Here is a 17,667-nt window from a genome sequence, read left to right as displayed (position 1 = left end):
AACTGACTCACAAGGCTCTGTGGAGGATCATGGTTGCTTCTGCCAACTTTGAAAAATGTTGGCAGCAGCGTTCATGCAGTCAGTGGATACTAATGACTGATGATATTTCTGTGTGCATAAAAAGATCTTTGGCTATGTTTCCTGATTGTGCTGGAGACTAAACTGGTCACTTCTCCATTTCCATCTAGCTCTAGTAGGACGTAGAACCCCACTGGCTCTCCTCCTATAGACCCAGCCCCAAATTCAGATCCCTCCACTTCTCATGTGGAGTTGCAGTTTGGACCCTTATAAATAGTAATGTGTGTTTGTGTGAGTGTGCATTCGTGTATGCTTGTGTAGGCCAGAGTTGACATCGGTGTCTTCCTTGACGGCTCTGTACCTTAGTTTTTGAGACCGGGTCTCTCACTGATTCAGCTATGTCAGTTGGTGAGTGAGCTCCAAGTATCCTCCAGGCTCTACTACCCCAGAGCTAGGACTGCTGATAAGTACCATTACGACAAGCTTTTTAGGTGGCTGCTGGGGATCCGATCTCAAGTCCTCAAGTTTGCAGGGCATACATGTAACTGCTACACATGAACTTGAAAAGCAATGTCTACCCTTGACAGTAAGCACCCTACCCATGTTAATTCTATCATTTGACTTGTCCAGGCCATTCAATTTTAAAATTAATTTTTAATTAATTAAGGATTTCTTACTACGTATTTTCATATTTTTCACACACAACTTTAATTCCTTCCATGGAATTATGTGGTGGTTTAACTGAGAATAGTCCCTATAGGGTCATATATTTGAAGGTCCCTAGAGGACCACTAGGGAATGGCATTATTTTAAAGGATTAGGAGGTGTGGCCTTGTTGGAAGGTGTGACCTTGTTGGAGGAAATGTGTCGTTGGGGGTGGGCACCAATATTTCAAAAGACAAAGCCAGGCCCAGTGGCTCTCTCTTCCTGTTGCCTATGGATCCAGGTGTAGAACTCTCAGCAGCTACTTCTCCAGCACTGTGTGCCTGCATGTCACCATGCTCCCCACCATGATGATAATGGACTAAATCTCTGAAACTGTAAACAATCCCTAATCAAATGTTTTCTCTTATAAGAGTTACCTTGGTCATGGCGTCTCTTCACAGCAGTAAAACACTGACAGCATCTACCCTCCCTTCCCTACCCACTTGACTGTGTCTTCTCCTTTATTTTAAAGCCATAAAATACAATTTGTGCTGTCCATGTAGTCTTGGATGTGTGGCCTTCTACTTATACATGTGATCAACTTACCAGTGACAACATTCTTAAAGAAAATTGACTCTTCCTCTCCCTGTAGCTATCAATTATAAAAAGTCCTCAGCTAGGGGTTGAATTTTTGTCCCTCCCTTCCCTCTCCATGCGGGGAGTTGGTTCAGAGTAAGCTTTCAGAGGCCTTGTGAAAGTTGTCAAACCTGCTGTGAGTTTACACATGAAGCTGCCCTCTAGCTCTATACTCTTTCTGATCCTCTTCAGCAATGATCCCTGAGCACTGGGGAAAGAAGGTGTGATTGATAGACATCCCAATTAGGGAGGGATATTCCACAGTCTCTTATTCTCTGCATCCTGGCAAGTTGTGAGTCTCTGTGTTGATCACTATCAACTGCTAATAGAAGCTTCTATGACGAGGGTTAATAGATACACTGATCTATAGGTAGAAAGGTAAGTCATTAGGAGGCAGTTTAAATCATCCATTTTGCAGAATAATAACATTAGGTTCTCTCCTATGGCTTGTGACCTGCCTAGCTACAGGCTATTAGCCTTCAAAGCAGTGCCAGGGTTCAGGTTTCAACTTAGGCAGGGGGCTTTAAATCCAACTAGAAAGTAGTTGGCTACTCCCATGACTTTGGGCCACTGTTGTACCAGTGGATATGCTGGTCAGGCCATTCATTACAATAACGTGCAGAATTCACATCTGGGTAAGTGTGATGGTAGCTTTCCCCTCCTCTGGTAGCATCCACAACATCATCCAGTACCATGAAAACTAGCTAGTAGACCAGCCAGATCAGTACCAACTTGATCTCTTTATGTTCTATGACTTAAATATGTGTCATTTTCAGCAATAGAGGAGTGGTAATAGCTGCAGTGTTGGGGGAGTCAACGGAACCTCACTGGCAGCAACCTCAAAAGAGGTAACCCATTACTGGCATTGGGTTTTTTTATTTGCTAGTCTTTTGTGTCTAACAGGAACATTGTCACCCAGTTACAGGGTGGCTCTTTATGTATGTGTCTCTCTGTATGTACACACACACACACACACACACACACACACACACACACACACACACACACACACAAACTATAGTAATAGGTTTCCAAATGTCTTTTAAGAGAAATTATTATTTACACATATTAGTGCTTACCTGCATGTATATATGTGTAAAACATGATACCTGCAGAGATCAGAAGGGGGTGTTGTACCCCCTGGAACTGGAGTCATGAATAACTGTGAACCACGAATGGGTACTGAACTGAACCTGGGTCCTCTGCGAGGGCAACCAGTACTCTTAACTGCTGAGCCATCTCTACAGTCCCCCTATCCCATGGCTTTTTTGAAAGATCTCTTTTGATAGTTATTCTTCTCCGTAGCCCATCCTTTACCTACCCCACACTAATTTAACCCTTCCTATTCTACCCTTTAACCCTTTAGGCCACTGTGTTTTATCTTCCTCTTTTAAAAACCATGACACCTTACAAATTTCTAGACCTGTGTGGGTATTCCAAATGAAAGTCATATGTCTGAATATTCATAGCTAACATGCACAACTGAGAAAAAAGCCTGCACCACACAATGTTTATCCTTTTGTGTCTGTTTGCCTCACTCAGAATTATTATTCTCTATATTCAGATTTATCTATTCACCTGTGAGTTCCATAATTTCAGTTTTCTTGAGAGATGAATGATATTTATTGTATAAATGTACCCCATTTTCATTATCCATTCATACGTTGATGGACATCTGAGTTACTTCCATTTCCTGGCTATTGTGACTAGGGAAGCAGTGACTATGGATGAGCAGGTATCTCTATAATAGTATATGGAACCCAAGAGTATAACTGGGTCATGTGACAGGCTTATAGCTTTTGGAAGACCCTCAACACTGATTTCCAGCTGGCGCTGATTTTCTTGGTGGCTGTCCCAGTTGGCACTCCCTCCAGCAGTGAATAAATATTCCCCTTTCCCCACACCTGCACCAGCATCTGTTGTCACTTAGGTTTTTGATCTTATCCATTTTGAATGGGGTAAGGTGAAGTCTCAAAGAAGTTTTAGTTTGCATGTCCCTGATGGCTAAGGATGTTGAACATTTAAAAAAATGTTCTCTTTTATTTATATTTTAATTTTGATAACTCCCTGTTGAGTTCCATGCCCAGTTTTTAATTGGGCTGCTTGGTTTTTGGTGTTGAGCGTGTTAAATTCCTTGTATATTCTAGATAATCCTATGTCAGGTGTACAATTGATGAAGACTCTTTCTCACTCTGTCGCCTGCCTCCTTGCTGGAATGACAGTGTCCTCTGCTGTATAGAAACCTTTTAGTTGCATGAGGTAAATTTAGTATTGGTAGTCTTGACGTCTGTGCTACCTGGGTCCTATACAGAAAGCCCTCTCCTATGCCAGTCCGTTTAAGTGTGTTCCCTAGTTTCTTTTATATCAGATTCAGGGCATGAGGTTTTATGTTGAGGGTCTTGATCCACTTGGGGTAGACTTTTGTTCAGGGTGAGAGATAAGGATATGGTTCCATTCTTTCACATGTAGCCATCCAATTTGACTAGCATCATTTGTTGAACATGTCTTTTCTTTGATGTGTACCATTGGCCATTTTGTAAAAAATCAGGTGTCTCTACGAGTGTGGACTCATGTGTGGGGCACCAATTCTACCCTATTGACCAATGTGTCTGTCTTTATACCAGTACCATGCTGCTCTTATTACTAGAACTTTGTAGTATAACTTGAAATCTTGAGAGGTTGTTGACACATTTAGAAGTCTTTATTTTATTTATTTATTTATCCATCTATTTATTTATTTTATTGTTTAGGATTTTGTTTTGGCTATCCTGGTATTTTGTATTTCCATATAAAATTTAAGATTATTTTTTCAATTTCTGTGAAGAATTGTACTGAGATTTTAATAAGGATTTCATTGAACCTGGAGATTCTTTTGGTAGGATGGCCATTTTCACAATATTAATCCCACTGATTTATGAGTAAAGGGCCTTTCCGTCATCTTTTGGTGTCTTCTTCAGTTTATTTTTTCAGTGTATTAAGGTTTTAATCATACAGTCTTTCACTTCTTTGGTAGATTTACTCCATGATGGCTAATGATGTTGAGCATTTCTTTAAGTATTTCTTGGCCATTTGAGATTCTTCTGTTGAAAATTCTGTTTAGATGTGTATCTCATTTTTAATTGTGTTATTTATTTTTTTATGTCTATTTTCTTGAGTTCTTTATCTATTTTGAGATCAGTTCTCTATCAGATGTGGGGTTACTGAAGATCTTTTCCTATTCCATAGGTTGCCATTTTGTCCTATTAACAGTGTCCTTTGTTTTACAGAAGTTTTTCAGTTTCACAAGGTCCCATTTATTAATTGTTAATTTTGGTGTTTGTACTAGTGGTATTCTATTCAGGAAGTTGTTTCCTTTGCCAATAAGTTCAAAGCTATTCCCTACTTACCCTTCTATCAGGTTCAGTGTAACTGGATTTATGTTGAGTTTTTTTTTAATCTAAGACTTGAGTTTTGTACAGGGTGATATATATGGATCTATTTGAAATCTTCTACATGCCAATATTCAGTTATGCCAGCGTCATTTGTTGAAGATGCTTTCTTTTTTCCATTTATAATTTTGGCTTCTTTGTCAAAAATCAGGTGTCCATGGGTGTGTGTGGTGGAACCCCTGGAAATGGTGCATAAATGTTTTGTGAATGAACTCTTTAAGGCAAGGCCCTTTGGAGAATCCCGTCCACCTGGCAAGGACCTATAGAAGGGATGCTGCAGCCCCCTGCACTGATCCTAGGGAGCCCATGGGCTTCAGGCCTCTCTAACTATGCTTATTCTAATAGTAATTTTTAGTTTTGCTTTGTTAGGTGTGATTAAAGCTGAGTTTACTGTGAACAAAAGTTGATAATATTTCTAAAAGTTTCTGCAAAAGAAAAAAGGTATCTCTGCAGTCTATCACAGAAACCAGTTCCTCTCATTGTCCCTGGCTGCCTTTGTAGTCATTCTGAGTAAGCAGGAGGAACTCATTAAGATTAATGATAATTGCTTATTTAACTATTCTAAAGAAGAGATAACTATATTCCAAAGAACTTTAGAACTTGGGACATGATTTCTTAAAAGATGACATTAAAAATTTACAGGAACACATAAGGAAAAGGAAGAAGATATGAAAGGCCAGACATTTTTCTGATGCCAGGACATGAATTTTTTTTTGTTTGTTTGTTTTTGTTTTTGTTTTCTTTCAGTTAAAACTTCCAGTTCTCTTGGAAGTAAAAAGGACATGTAGAAACTGCCAGGAGGAATAGAAACTTGGTCCAAACAGTTTAAGGGTTAGGTAATCATTACTATTTGAGAATTTATAAGGAGTAGGATTACAACTGCTGTCCACATAAAAGTGATATACAGATTATTTAGAGATTGACTTATACCTGAAAATAATATGCTAGGTATGGCATCATACACTCAACTGATTACAAAAATATAAAAGGTATCACATTGTTACTGGCTAATCAAAAGGCTTGTGTAGCTGAAGTTTTCTCCAGACCTGCCTGGCCCACGGTCAGGACAAATCTCTCCCACCCGCCAGTCCCGCAGCCGCTCAGACCCAACTGAGTAGACACACAGAAACTTACATTGCTTACAAACTGTATGGCTGTGGCAGGCTTTTTGTTATTTAGTTCTTCTATCTTAAATTAACCTATTTATGTTAATCTATATGTCACCACATTGTTCTGTGGCTTTACCTGTTGCCTTTACATGCTGCTCCCTGGATGGCAGGCTGGTGTCTCTTTCCGGCTTCCACCTCCCAGCCTCTCTTCTCTGTTTGTCTTGCCTATCTTATACTTCCTGCCTGGCTCCTGGTCAATCAGTGTTTTATTTATCAATCAATCATAATAACATATATTTACAACATACAAGGCATCCCACAGCAGGCTTGACTCTCTTTTTTTTTTTGTAACTGCATGTTTGCTGCTGGCTAGGGCACAGTATGAAAAAGATGTACCTGGCTAGATATAATCATTTGGCTTGTAATACAAAAATTAATGATATAGGGTAAAGGTCAGTGACATCAAGGGAGTGAGGGAGAGAAAAAGAAACTAAAATGGGTAAATGTTAATGATTGGAAAATGATTAAAGAGAAATGTGTTGCAACTGTTCATGCTTGAATGCATTAGAACTCGTATATTGAAAAAAATGGCTTCTGTCTTTAAATTACTCCATCTGTTTGAAAGACAATCGGTGGTCAGACTCTTCACTTTTTGCTGACTTCATACCCCATGGCTCAGAACCTTACTGGAGCTGGACTTTGGCATGTGTGGGTTTATGTCTGGGTCTTTGATTCAATTCCATTTGTTAACCTGTCTGTTTTTATGCAATCACATGCTGTTTTGTTACTATTGCTCTATAGTAGAACTTGAAGTCAGGGACAGTGATACCAGTGGAAGTTCTTTTATTGTACAGGATTGTTTTAGCTATCCTTGTTTTTTTTTTTTTCCACATGAAATTGTGTATTGTTCTTTCAAGCTCTCTAAAGAATTGTGTTGGAATTTTCATGGTGATTGCATTGAATCTGAGATTGCTTATAGTAAGATGGCCGTTTTTACTCTGCTAATCCTACTGGTCCATGAGCATGGGAGATCTTTCTATCTTCTAATAGCTTCTCCACTTTCTTTCTTCAGAGGTTGAAGCTCTTGTCATACAGATCTTTCACTTGCTTGGTTAGAGTTACCCAAGATATTTTATATTATATGTGGCTATTGTGAAGGGTGTTGTTTCCCTAATTTATTTCTTATCTCATTTATCATTTGTATATAAGAGAGCTACTGATTTACTGATATTTTTAGTTAATTTTGTATCCAGTACTTTACCAAAGATGTTTATTAGCTGTAGGAATTCCATAGTAGAGTTTTGGGGGTTGCTTATGTATGTATATCGCATATCATCTGCAAATAGTGATACTTTTGACTTGTTCCTTTCCAATTTGAATTCCCTTGTCTTATTGCTCTATCTAGAACTTCAAGTACTATGTTGGATAGATATGGAGAGAGTGGACAGCCTTGAGCAATTCTACTGAAATCACCTCTGGTTTTGATTATTTTCATACCTTCTATCTTAGGGGGTATTGTTTGTTCTTGTTTCCCTAAGTCTTTCAGATGCATAATTAGGACATTTATTTAAGATAAAGATGCATGATTAAGTCAGTTTGTTGAGATCTCTCTAGTTTTTTAGTGTAGGTACTCAGTGATATAATCTTTCACCTCAGGGCAGCCTTTTTGTGCCCCATAGATATTGGTATGTGGTATTTTCATTTTATGTTTGAGCTGATCTTTCTCTCTTGAAACTTTCAATGTCTTTTCTTTCTTTTGTATATTTAGTGTTCTGACGATTGTCATGATGTATGGTGTTTCTTTTCTGATCCTATTTAGTGTTCTGTGTGCCTCTTGAACCTTAGATTTTGGAAGGCTTCTTCTGTGATTTTGTTGGAAATATTTTCTATGCTTTTGAGCTGGAACTCACCTGTACTTATTTTTAGCTAGGTTTGGATTTTTATAGGGTTTCAGAGTTCCTGCATTACACAGACACATACATACACACACACACAGACACACACACACAGACACACACACACAGACACACACACAGACACACATACACAGACACACACACAGACACACACACAGACACACACACACAGACACACACACACAAACACACACACACAGACACACACACACACACACACACACACAGACACACACACACACACACACACACACACACACAAATATATTTGGTTTTGACCTTTTCTTTGAGTATACTATTCATGTGCTTTGCCTTCCAGGCCTACTATTTTCTCTTCTACTTGACCAAGTTTGCTGTTGAGGCTTTCCTCTCATTTTTTTGGGGTTTGAATTCCTGACCTTTATATTTAGAGTTTTATTTCATTTTGACCCTTATTTAGAGATTCTATCACTTTACTAAATTCTATATTCTTGTGCACTCTGATTTTTTTTTGCCTTCTAGCCAGCTCCCAAATAACCACAGGGAGACTTCTTACTAATTATGAAAGCTTGGCTGATGGCTTAGGCTTGTTTCTAACTAGTTATTATAACTTAAATTAGCCCATATTTTTATTAATCTACATTCTTCCATGTGGATTTTACCTCTATCCTATTTTGTGTGTCTGATTTGTTCTGCTTCTGTCTGGCTTCTTTGTCCTTCTTCCCAGCATTCTCTGCCCTTAAAATCCTGCCAAGCTATTGGCCATTTAGCTTTTTATTAAACCAATCACAGTGATATATTTTCATAGGGTATAAAGGAATATTTCACAACATTTATGTTTCTTGAATTGTTTTCTTTCTTTTTTTAGTGCAGTGGTTCTCAACCTTTCTTTTTAGTTTATTTTATAATTAATTAAATTTATATATCATCCATGGATTCCCCAATTCTCCCCCCATTCCCACTTCCTCCAAGGCAAGGTCTCCCCTGGGGATTCAGCTCGGCCTGGTAGATTCAGTTGAGGCAGGTCCAGTCCCCTCTTCCCTTCACCTAGACTGAGCAAAGTGTTTTAGTATAGGCCCTAGGTTCCAGAAAGCCAGCTCATGCACTAAGGACAGGTCCTGGTTCCACTGCCTGGGGGGCCTCCTAAGTGGTTCAAGCTAATCAACTGTCTCACTTATCCAGAGGGCCTGACCCAGTTCCATGGGGGCTCCTCAGCTATTGGTTCGTAGTTCATGTGTTTCCACTATTTTGGCTATTTGTCCCTGTGCTTTTTCCAATCATGGTCTCAGTATCTCTTGCTCATATAGTCCCTCCTCTCTCTCACCGATTGAACTCCTGGAGCTTCACCTGGGGCTTGGCCATGGATCTCTGCACCTGCTTCCATCAGTCACTGGATGAATTGTTTTCATTATTTCATTCAACTGTTGTGTTTTGTTGTCTTCATTCTGGCATTCTATTTCAAAATCATTGTCTTCATACATCATCTAAGTCACCTTCTCTAGAAACAATACTGTGGAAGTACGAAATTTTTGTAGACACCTATTATCTTCATTATTCATATTTATGTTTTGGAGATTGGACCTAGCCATCTGAAGATAGGTTTTTGGTAGTGTATCGTGGTATGGAATTTTTTCTCTCCTTTATTAAGTTGGTATTGGGTCTGTTTCCTATTACCCTCAGTTGTCAGGCTGTTGACATGGTGAATGGGCCTTAGATTTTAGTCTTAAGACAAATCAGTATTGATTTTTGAATGTGGTATGGAAAGTAGTCACAACTCAACTCCAGCCAGGTGAAGTTTCTAACTCCAGAATCAGACCTTCTGTAGAGTCAGAGTCTCACAAGTAGTCTTCAGGAGTCCAGAGAAGGTACTCTGGACTTTTCCTCAGGCAGTGGGAATCAGTGTAGTTGGTGATGTGAATCTAGGGTCCCAACCTGGGGAGGGGCAGTTGGAAGTTGGGCTGAGTTTTGCAGAGGAGTTGGCAGTGTAAGTCTAGGCTCCATACATAGGAAGTGGAGGCTGGAGGCATTTGCCTGGAGGCAAGTAGGAGACATGTGTTACTTAGGCAGATTGCAAGGGTAGGCTGGGTAGACAATGTGAGTTTAGGGTTCTGAACTAGAGAAGGTGAGTGGAGGCCTGCCTGAAGAGATGAATGAAGTTGATGGCATAAGTCTAGTATCTATGCCTGGAGAGGAATTGCCCTCAGGCCACGAGATGGCTGTGGTTAGAGGGGGAGAGTCAAGGGTTCCAGTCTAGAGATCGAGCTCAGGTTGGTGGTGAGTCTGTGGTCCCTACCTAAGGGGGAAGGGCTGGAAGGAGAGTCTGAAGGCAGGTACAGGACAGGTGGTCCTCAGGAAAGTGGAAGGCATAGGTGGTTTATCCAGCCTTTTCTTGAGTTTTGCCTGCTTGTGATTATTGAAATTAAGTGAGATAAAATTCTTCACTATAGTTGTGCGTTTTGTATTCGTTTTCCATTTTCTCCTACTTCTGACACCCCTTCAAAGCATACATCCCGAGGCTGTGTTTTTAAATGCAGAGAAATTTAGAATTATTTTCCATCTAATTAAACTAAAACACTTATCATTATGAAGTTCCTCTGTTTAGCTCTGCCTATTGTTAGACTTGATGTTTGCTCAGACTATGTCAGTGGAGTTTAGTAGCTTTCTTTTGGCTAATGTTTCCATGACCTACCTGGGCTCATCATTTATTTTCAAATTTATTGAATCCTTTTGTTTTAGGTTTATTATTATTATCACTATTGTTATTATACAAGGAACAGACAATGGCATACTTAAAAATATGATATGAAAACATTTTATTACCAACTGAAAAAAATTTTCATTTACTGTAGTTGTTAAATTTGGATGGAAATGCATCATCTTCCTATCCTTTCTATTTGTCCTAGCTATTCTATAATCCTCTTATTCTTGTCTTCTTTTTATTTATTTATTTTTTAAAATAAATTAGCACATGGTTATCAGTTAAATTACAAAGCCTGATGTGGTGGTTTAAAAGAAAATGGTCCCCAATGGGACTGGCACTATTAGGAAGTGTACTTGTTGGAGTGGGTGTGGCCTACTTGGAGGAAGTGTGTCACTGTGGAGGTGGGCTTTGAGGTTTCATATTTGCTCAAGCCACACCCATGTCTCAGACCACTTCCTGTTGCCTGGACAAGATGCAGAAGTCTCAGCTACTTCAGTACCACGTTTGCCTGCACACTGTCATGTCCTACCATAACGATAATGGACTAAACCTCTGAATTGTAAGTCACCCAATTAAATATTTTCCTTTCTAAGAGTTGCTATGGTCATGGTATCTCTTCACAGCAATAGAAACCCTAACTAAGACACTTTCTAAGGGGTAACCTGCATTCCTGTATTCATTGCAGCCAAGATGTATAATCAAACAATGAATTCATTGACGTAGAGATGGATTAAAAAGTTAGGGTTTTCTACACCTTAAAGAGAATGGAATCCTGTTATTAGCAAAAACACAGGGAGTCTAGAAAATACTGAGTTAAGTGAAATAAACCAGGCACAGAAAAGCAAATGTCTCATTATTTCACTTGTAAAAGAAAATATTGGCTACCCAAGGCTGAGGAGATGCCAGGGTGTGGGGCTGGATGGGGAACAGGAGAAGTGCAAGGATTTTCTCCTTCCACTCCCTCTCCTGCTCTTTCTCTCTTTCAGACAAGGATGGCCTTCAGCTCTATGTAGATGAGGATGGCTTTGAATCCTGATCTTCCTGCCTCTATCTGCCACATGCTGCGTTTGCAGTATCTGCCACTGTGTCAAGCATTATCTTCTTTTAATCTGGAAGTTATGTATTGCTTCTGTTCTTTCAGCAATTATCCTGAAACTGTTGCTAGAGAACTTCTCTCCAGGTCCCACCAAGCCCCGTAGTCCCACAACCCACGTATAAAATAATCACTTGGACGCTTATATTACTTATAAACTGTATGGCCATGGCAGGCTTCTTGCTAACTGTTTTTATATACCCATTTTTATAAATCTATAACTTGCCATGTGGCTTGTGGCTTACCGGCATCTTTACATGCTGCTCGTCCTGGCGGTGGCTGTTAGTGTCTCCCCCTCCTTCTTCCTGTTTCCCCAATTTTCCTCTCTCCTTGTCCCGCCTATACTTCCTGCCTGGTCACTGGCCAATCAGTGTTTTATTTATATAGAGCGATATCCACAGTATGAAACCTTTTATATATTCTTGATCATATCTTGATATATCAATGTGTAATCCCAATCTACATTCTATGTTCATTTAAAGTAATTCAAGGAACTTGAAATACTTTCATTATATTTAATCACCTTTAGGTTCATATGCAATTGTGTTCAGAACTTTGGGTTACCCCCTGGCACCTTTTTTTGGGAGTCTCTGAGAAGACTCCCCTTAATTTAAACATTCTGTAAGGATGGAACTGCATGTTGAAATGTTAACTATTCCAGCCCTATTGTGAATAATCAATTCTTAAATGAGGCATAGCTGTTTCATATTTCCCCAAGCAAGAAGTTTGGCAGCTTGGTAAGGGCCATCTCCTTTTACAGGAATGAAGGTTGCCAAGCTGTAGGGACTGTTGATAGAATTGCATACACAATGAGCTATATTCAAATGATGATTGGAACGGAACAAAACAATACACAAACCCACACTCAGGCTGTCAGCAACAGGTCTGTGGTCAGTCTGAAATGTCAACTAAAACACAAGATTAGAATCACTTTATTTCCTGACAAAAGAATATTTTTCTTTTTCCTATTTTCTCATCAAATGGAGGCCTACAGCCCTTTTAAATCCACACTGTGAATATAGAAGGAGGAGACAAGGTCATTTCTGAATGTTTCTATGCAGACTTGTCTGAATGAGACTGGGAAGAAACCTGAGATGTATGTTAGACTAGTTCAAAGGTTCTTTATTCTCATGATTATCACAGTGGAAAGTCAGTCATAAGGTATTAATGCTTTGGGGTAGGGGCAGGGTGGCCTGCGGGAGCTGTTCCTTGATGAAATTAAACCTCAATTAAATTGTGCTGCAAATATGCCCTGAAAGAAGGGAGTCTTTAACCATGTTGCATTTAGTTCAGTAAAGCAGAGACATTTTCTATAATGTGAGTGAATACATTAAACACAGCAACTCTGTTAACCTAAACCTTTTCCTATCCCTGAAGCTGTGCAATACTGTATCCACACACTTCTTGACATCTTGGTGTGGAAAGTAGGCCCTTTCATTTTACACACCACCATGTTGTCTTTTCTAGTCCCATCTGTAGCATCAAAGGCTACAGATAGCAGCAACATTGTAGCTTCCGTTCTAATTTTCTACACAAGATTACACTCTTTCCTAGTTGGGTTGTTATATTAGTTTCTGAGTTTTTGTGGTAGGGAGAAAAGTTATATCTCTAAAAGGCAAATGACTAAACCTTGAGTCACTAAAGTGTTGGTCTTCAAAGGGGAGAATCCTAGCAGCACTCTCTGCAGGGCTAATTTAATCCATCACAGTCTGCAAACCACAACATCCTCTGCTCCAGTGTTATTTTGGCCCCATGTTACAGATAGACAAGTGATGCCCAGGGACAGGAGATGATTCATCCAAGGTCATAAGACTAATGACTACCCTGCTTAAACTATTTTCCAAGTTTGGAAAGTAATGTCAGTGAAGATTTCAGACCCTGTATCAGTGTAAAGCAAGTTCTCCATAAATGGCAGCTTCCTACAAAAATCTGCCCCATTATTTTTCCAGCCTCCTCTGGGGATCAGAGATACATCCTCCCAACAGTCCACAGACGGCACGCTGGCCCTCACTGCACTCTCTCTTTAACTTTAAGGATGGATTGATGGATGGTAGACATGGGACACGTCCTGCAGACCAGAACCTGACAGAGATGGAGAACATCTATCAGAAGCCCGGGCCTCCTGTTCTGCTCGCTAGGACCCCTGCCAGATCCGGCTTGTTAATTGGATCCTGTGCAGGCAGCTATTCCAGCAGCAGATCTGTGAGTCTTCTGTGGCACATCTTGATTTAAAGGGAAATGTTGAAAAGCACTTCTCAGCCACTCACAGCTCCTGTTCGCTCACGTTTAGCTGATTGGAGGGAGAGTAAGTGGCCTCCAAAACTGTTGCGCGGACAGAGAGGTAAATTATTCTGTCTCCTCAAACTTAGGGAATAATTTTTTTTTGAGAGACAGTTGGTAAAGTGTCTGATTTCTGCCTAAAAAGATGCTTTCCCTAAAGTCAGAGGGAATTGAAAAAGAAATTTGTGGGGAAATTGCCACCACGACCTGAAGCAGGCAGTCTTTGAGCCGATACAATAATGAGGAATAAGGTGTTGTTAAAATAGACCGAGCATATTAATGACTGCACCCAGCAGTCAGCCGAAAGGACAAGAAAAGGTTTAAACTCTGGAAGGGAGGATTTTTCCAAGGAGATTTCAATGTCAAAGACTGTATGAGGAGCTAAATATAGGAATGCTCACACGCGTCACAGGGCCGTGGGTGGAGACGTATACACAGTCAAATGATGCCATTTCCACTTCTGGCAAAATCTGAAGAAAAAAATTGACTAGAAAACATTTAGTCATATTTCATTTGAATTATACTTATAAATACTGAATTGCAGACCTGTCAAAATAAGTGCGACCAGCACTTCCTCGCAGAGGTACCAGACAGACTGAGGCTACAGCACACGGACAGCAAAGAGCTTACAAGAACATCATGTTGGGAAGGCCATAGAGCTAAGCTCCCAGGTGAAGAGGTGTCTGAGAGTGAAGCTGGGCAGAAATGTCCCCGAGGTGTGTGGAATGGAGCTCAGAGTGGCTTGGATGTTGACTACAGGGAGGGAACGAGCCTTAGCATGGCCTCAAAGAGCTGTGAGTTCCAGGTCTCAGTTCTCTCTGGGATTCACAGTCAAGGATCTGTCACTATTTGGTGTGATCTTTCTGCTAGGAGAGAATGTGCCTGGTGACCTTGCTCAGCAGGAAGCTATATTGTCCCTTTCAGAAATCACATTGCAATGGCCTTGGGAGCTTGTTCCTGCCAACACCTCTTCCTGCACACAGAGGATGTGTACAGTACCAGGGTCTAGAAATGAATTTCTTGGCATTTCAGGGGCAAATATCTCATCTACCCTCACCAAATTTCCAATACAAAACTGCTGGGAAGCTGTCTCCTCTTTGTTAAGTCTTGTATTTACTTTCAATCTTGTAATCAGATGACTCAGGGAGAGGCCTTCGAGCTCTTTCTGCTTGTCTGCGTCATCAGTTCACAAGAGGCTGAGCTGTGGGAAGGAGGGCTGGGAAAAATTAGGAAGAGAGAACTGTCTTCCCTAGCTGACATGAAGAGGTGATGGGTTCATGTTGGCTAGTGCTCGCATTGCCGCTGGCATGCCCTCACTGGGAAGTTTGCCGCATGCATCAGCTAGGTGACACAGGACTGGGACAGGGGTGGCTCAAGCTTCATGCACATCCACTGACTGGTGATGGAGACCCAGGAGGACTGAATGAGCTCAGCCTAGCATGGTTGCTTCAGGATTTAGATGAATTCCTGCTTGGAGAGAATCTGCATCTCTTGCCTCTCGCTTCTCTCTCGGTATGTCATTCTGGAGTCCTGTGACCTCTGCTCCCTAGAGAAGGTCAGAATAAAGAAGCAAAGGGATATGATTTAGGCTGACGCACAAGCAGCATAAATGCTAAGAGAAAATAGTTGAGAAAGGTCACTAAAGATCAGACACCTATTAAGCTGTAACAACCGAACCTCCTCCTCCACCACCTGTCATTACAGCCCCGTGGACAGACACATCATTGCCAAGGAGACTCTGCTCTTTGCCCCACTTTCACATATAGAAAGGAGGCTTACGGATGTTCACAGCCCAAGTTCACACATGACGTTCTAGAAGCAGGATCTGAACCTCAGCTGCTGCCATTAAGCAAAGCCTTAAACCAGTGGTTCCCAACCTGTGGGTCATGACCCCCTTGGGAGTCTCATATCAGATATTTACATTATGATTCATAACAGCAGCAAAATTACAGTTATGAAGCAGCAACAACCTAAGTTTATGGTTGGGGGTCACCACCACATGAGGAACTGTATTAAAGAGTCACAGCATTAGGAAGGTTGAGACCCACTGCCTTAAACCATCCTATTATGATTCTCTGTGCTATGAGTTTCTCGATTTGCTCCATATCTGATGAGAACAGATGAAAAACAGCAGAATGACAGTAGTTGTCAGGGGATTACATTTCAGCTCAGCTACTAATGATCAGTATAACCTCAGCAATGTCACTCAGTCTTGCAAGCCTTACTTTGTAAAGCCACCTCTGAAGTAGTGAAAATGTCCCATATCATATTCCCAGTAGGCTTACACTGAGGCAGTTCATGTGGGGAAGGGCCATCAAAATCAAGGGCCTCCATATGTATACCACTGCCATGGCCTGAACCTTGGATTGAATTCATCAAACTAGTGGGGACTTCCTAACCATTTCGTCCATGAAATGGGAGTTGTGTAGCCCGCTGATGAGCTTTGGGAAGCAAGTGAGAATCAGGGTCTAGATGTAGAAACCGGTGGTGTGTCAGGCACCAATGAGAACACAGCTTACTTGCAGGGGAAGCAGATGGAGCTGCTGAAGATGCAGTAGATGAGGGGGTTGATGGCGCTGTTCAGGGCTGGCAGGTTCTGGATGATCACAGAGGCATAGAAACGCTCCTTGGTGTCTGGAAGGAGGTTGAAATTGTCCAACATGTCAAAGAGGAAGTATGGGCTCCAGCAGCAGATGAAAGCTAGGGAGAAGAGAACCATTAGCACCATCGTGGCCACACCTGAAGCATCATTCTTGGTTGATCATGACTGGAATTTTAACTGGCATGTTCTTTGGCACTTAGAGCTCTCTCAGAAATACTGGCCTGGGTATGCTGTTGTGAACAGTTTGGTGTGTTTGGAACATGCTTGCTTAAATATGTGTATGGCTATGCACATGTCTCAGGGACAACATTCCTAAGCTGAGATTTCCTGGATCCCCTCTGTCTGGAAAGGTGGCTCTGATTTCTGCTGGTGTAGACTTATTGCAGAAAATCTGGGATCTGACAGAAACAGCCAGGGCCTCCCATCCATCACAGTGCTGAAGGAAAATGAGAAAGACTCTTTAGAGATCCCCTGCCACAGACAAAACAGGATGAAGTCTGACCATATTGATCACTAGTTCTAGGACATACAGCAGATAAAATGTTGCTGATATTTTTAAAGCATGAACCATAAATGAGATCATTATGATCTCAAGTTTCTTTTCTATGTCTAAGTTAACCTCTCCCCAAATCACTCACCCAATACTCTTGTCCAGATCAACTGTATGTGAGTTCAATGCCTCAAAGAATAGAAATGGAATATGAGAATGTCTGTTGTGTGATTGATTTATGTGTCAACTTGACAGGGATCCAAGGTTCCCAGACATTTGATTAAATATTACTCTAGATGTGTCCGTGAGGATGTTTCTGAGAGAGATTTTGCCTTCTGCTGGTGAACAGGCCTCATATGATCTATTGAAGGTACAAATATAATAAGAAGGACCTATGAGAATTTCTTCTCTCTGCTTGGTTCTCTTTGAGAACCAAGTGTGGAATACTGGCCAACATTTGGAGTTAAACAAGAACATAGAGTCAACTTTATTCTTGAAACTTTGGGTTCAGACCTGGACTTGAATTCACATTAGTTGCTATCCCAAGTTTCCCACCTCACCATGGAGCTTGAGATTTCTTGGCCTTCATGAGCCCATGAAGAAAAATCTTACAGAAAACATCTATCTATCTATCTATCTATCTATCTATCTATCTATCTATCTATCTATCTATCTATCTATCTATCTATCTAATCTACCTGTCATCTATCTATCTATCTATCTATCTATCTATCTATCTATCTATCTATCTATCTATCTATCTATCTATC

General features: G+C 40.7%; 1 protein-coding gene across 1 annotated transcript in view; it reads right to left on the bottom strand.

The window, feature by feature from the left end:
* Positions 1-11,902: 11,902 nt before the first annotated feature.
* The window catches only part of Npsr1 (neuropeptide S receptor 1), a 196,218-nt gene continuing 190,453 nt past the window's right edge, over positions 11,903-17,667 (bottom strand). Inside the window, exons 8-9 of the mRNA XM_016009934.3 lie at positions 16,325-16,505; positions 11,903-15,351 (exon numbers count right to left, since the gene is read on the bottom strand). Coding sequence (XP_015865420.1) covers positions 15,261-15,351; positions 16,325-16,505 — 272 coding nt within the window. The 3' untranslated portion in view covers positions 11,903-15,260. The remainder of the gene's footprint in view (positions 15,352-16,324; positions 16,506-17,667) is intronic.

This window comes from Peromyscus maniculatus, chromosome 7, assembly GCF_049852395.1.
Source record: "Peromyscus maniculatus bairdii isolate BWxNUB_F1_BW_parent chromosome 7, HU_Pman_BW_mat_3.1, whole genome shotgun sequence".
NCBI classification, from domain to species: domain Eukaryota; kingdom Metazoa; phylum Chordata; class Mammalia; order Rodentia; family Cricetidae; genus Peromyscus; species Peromyscus maniculatus.
The sequence above is the reverse complement of the archived record's forward strand: the minus strand, read 5'-3'. Positions and strand labels throughout refer to the sequence as shown.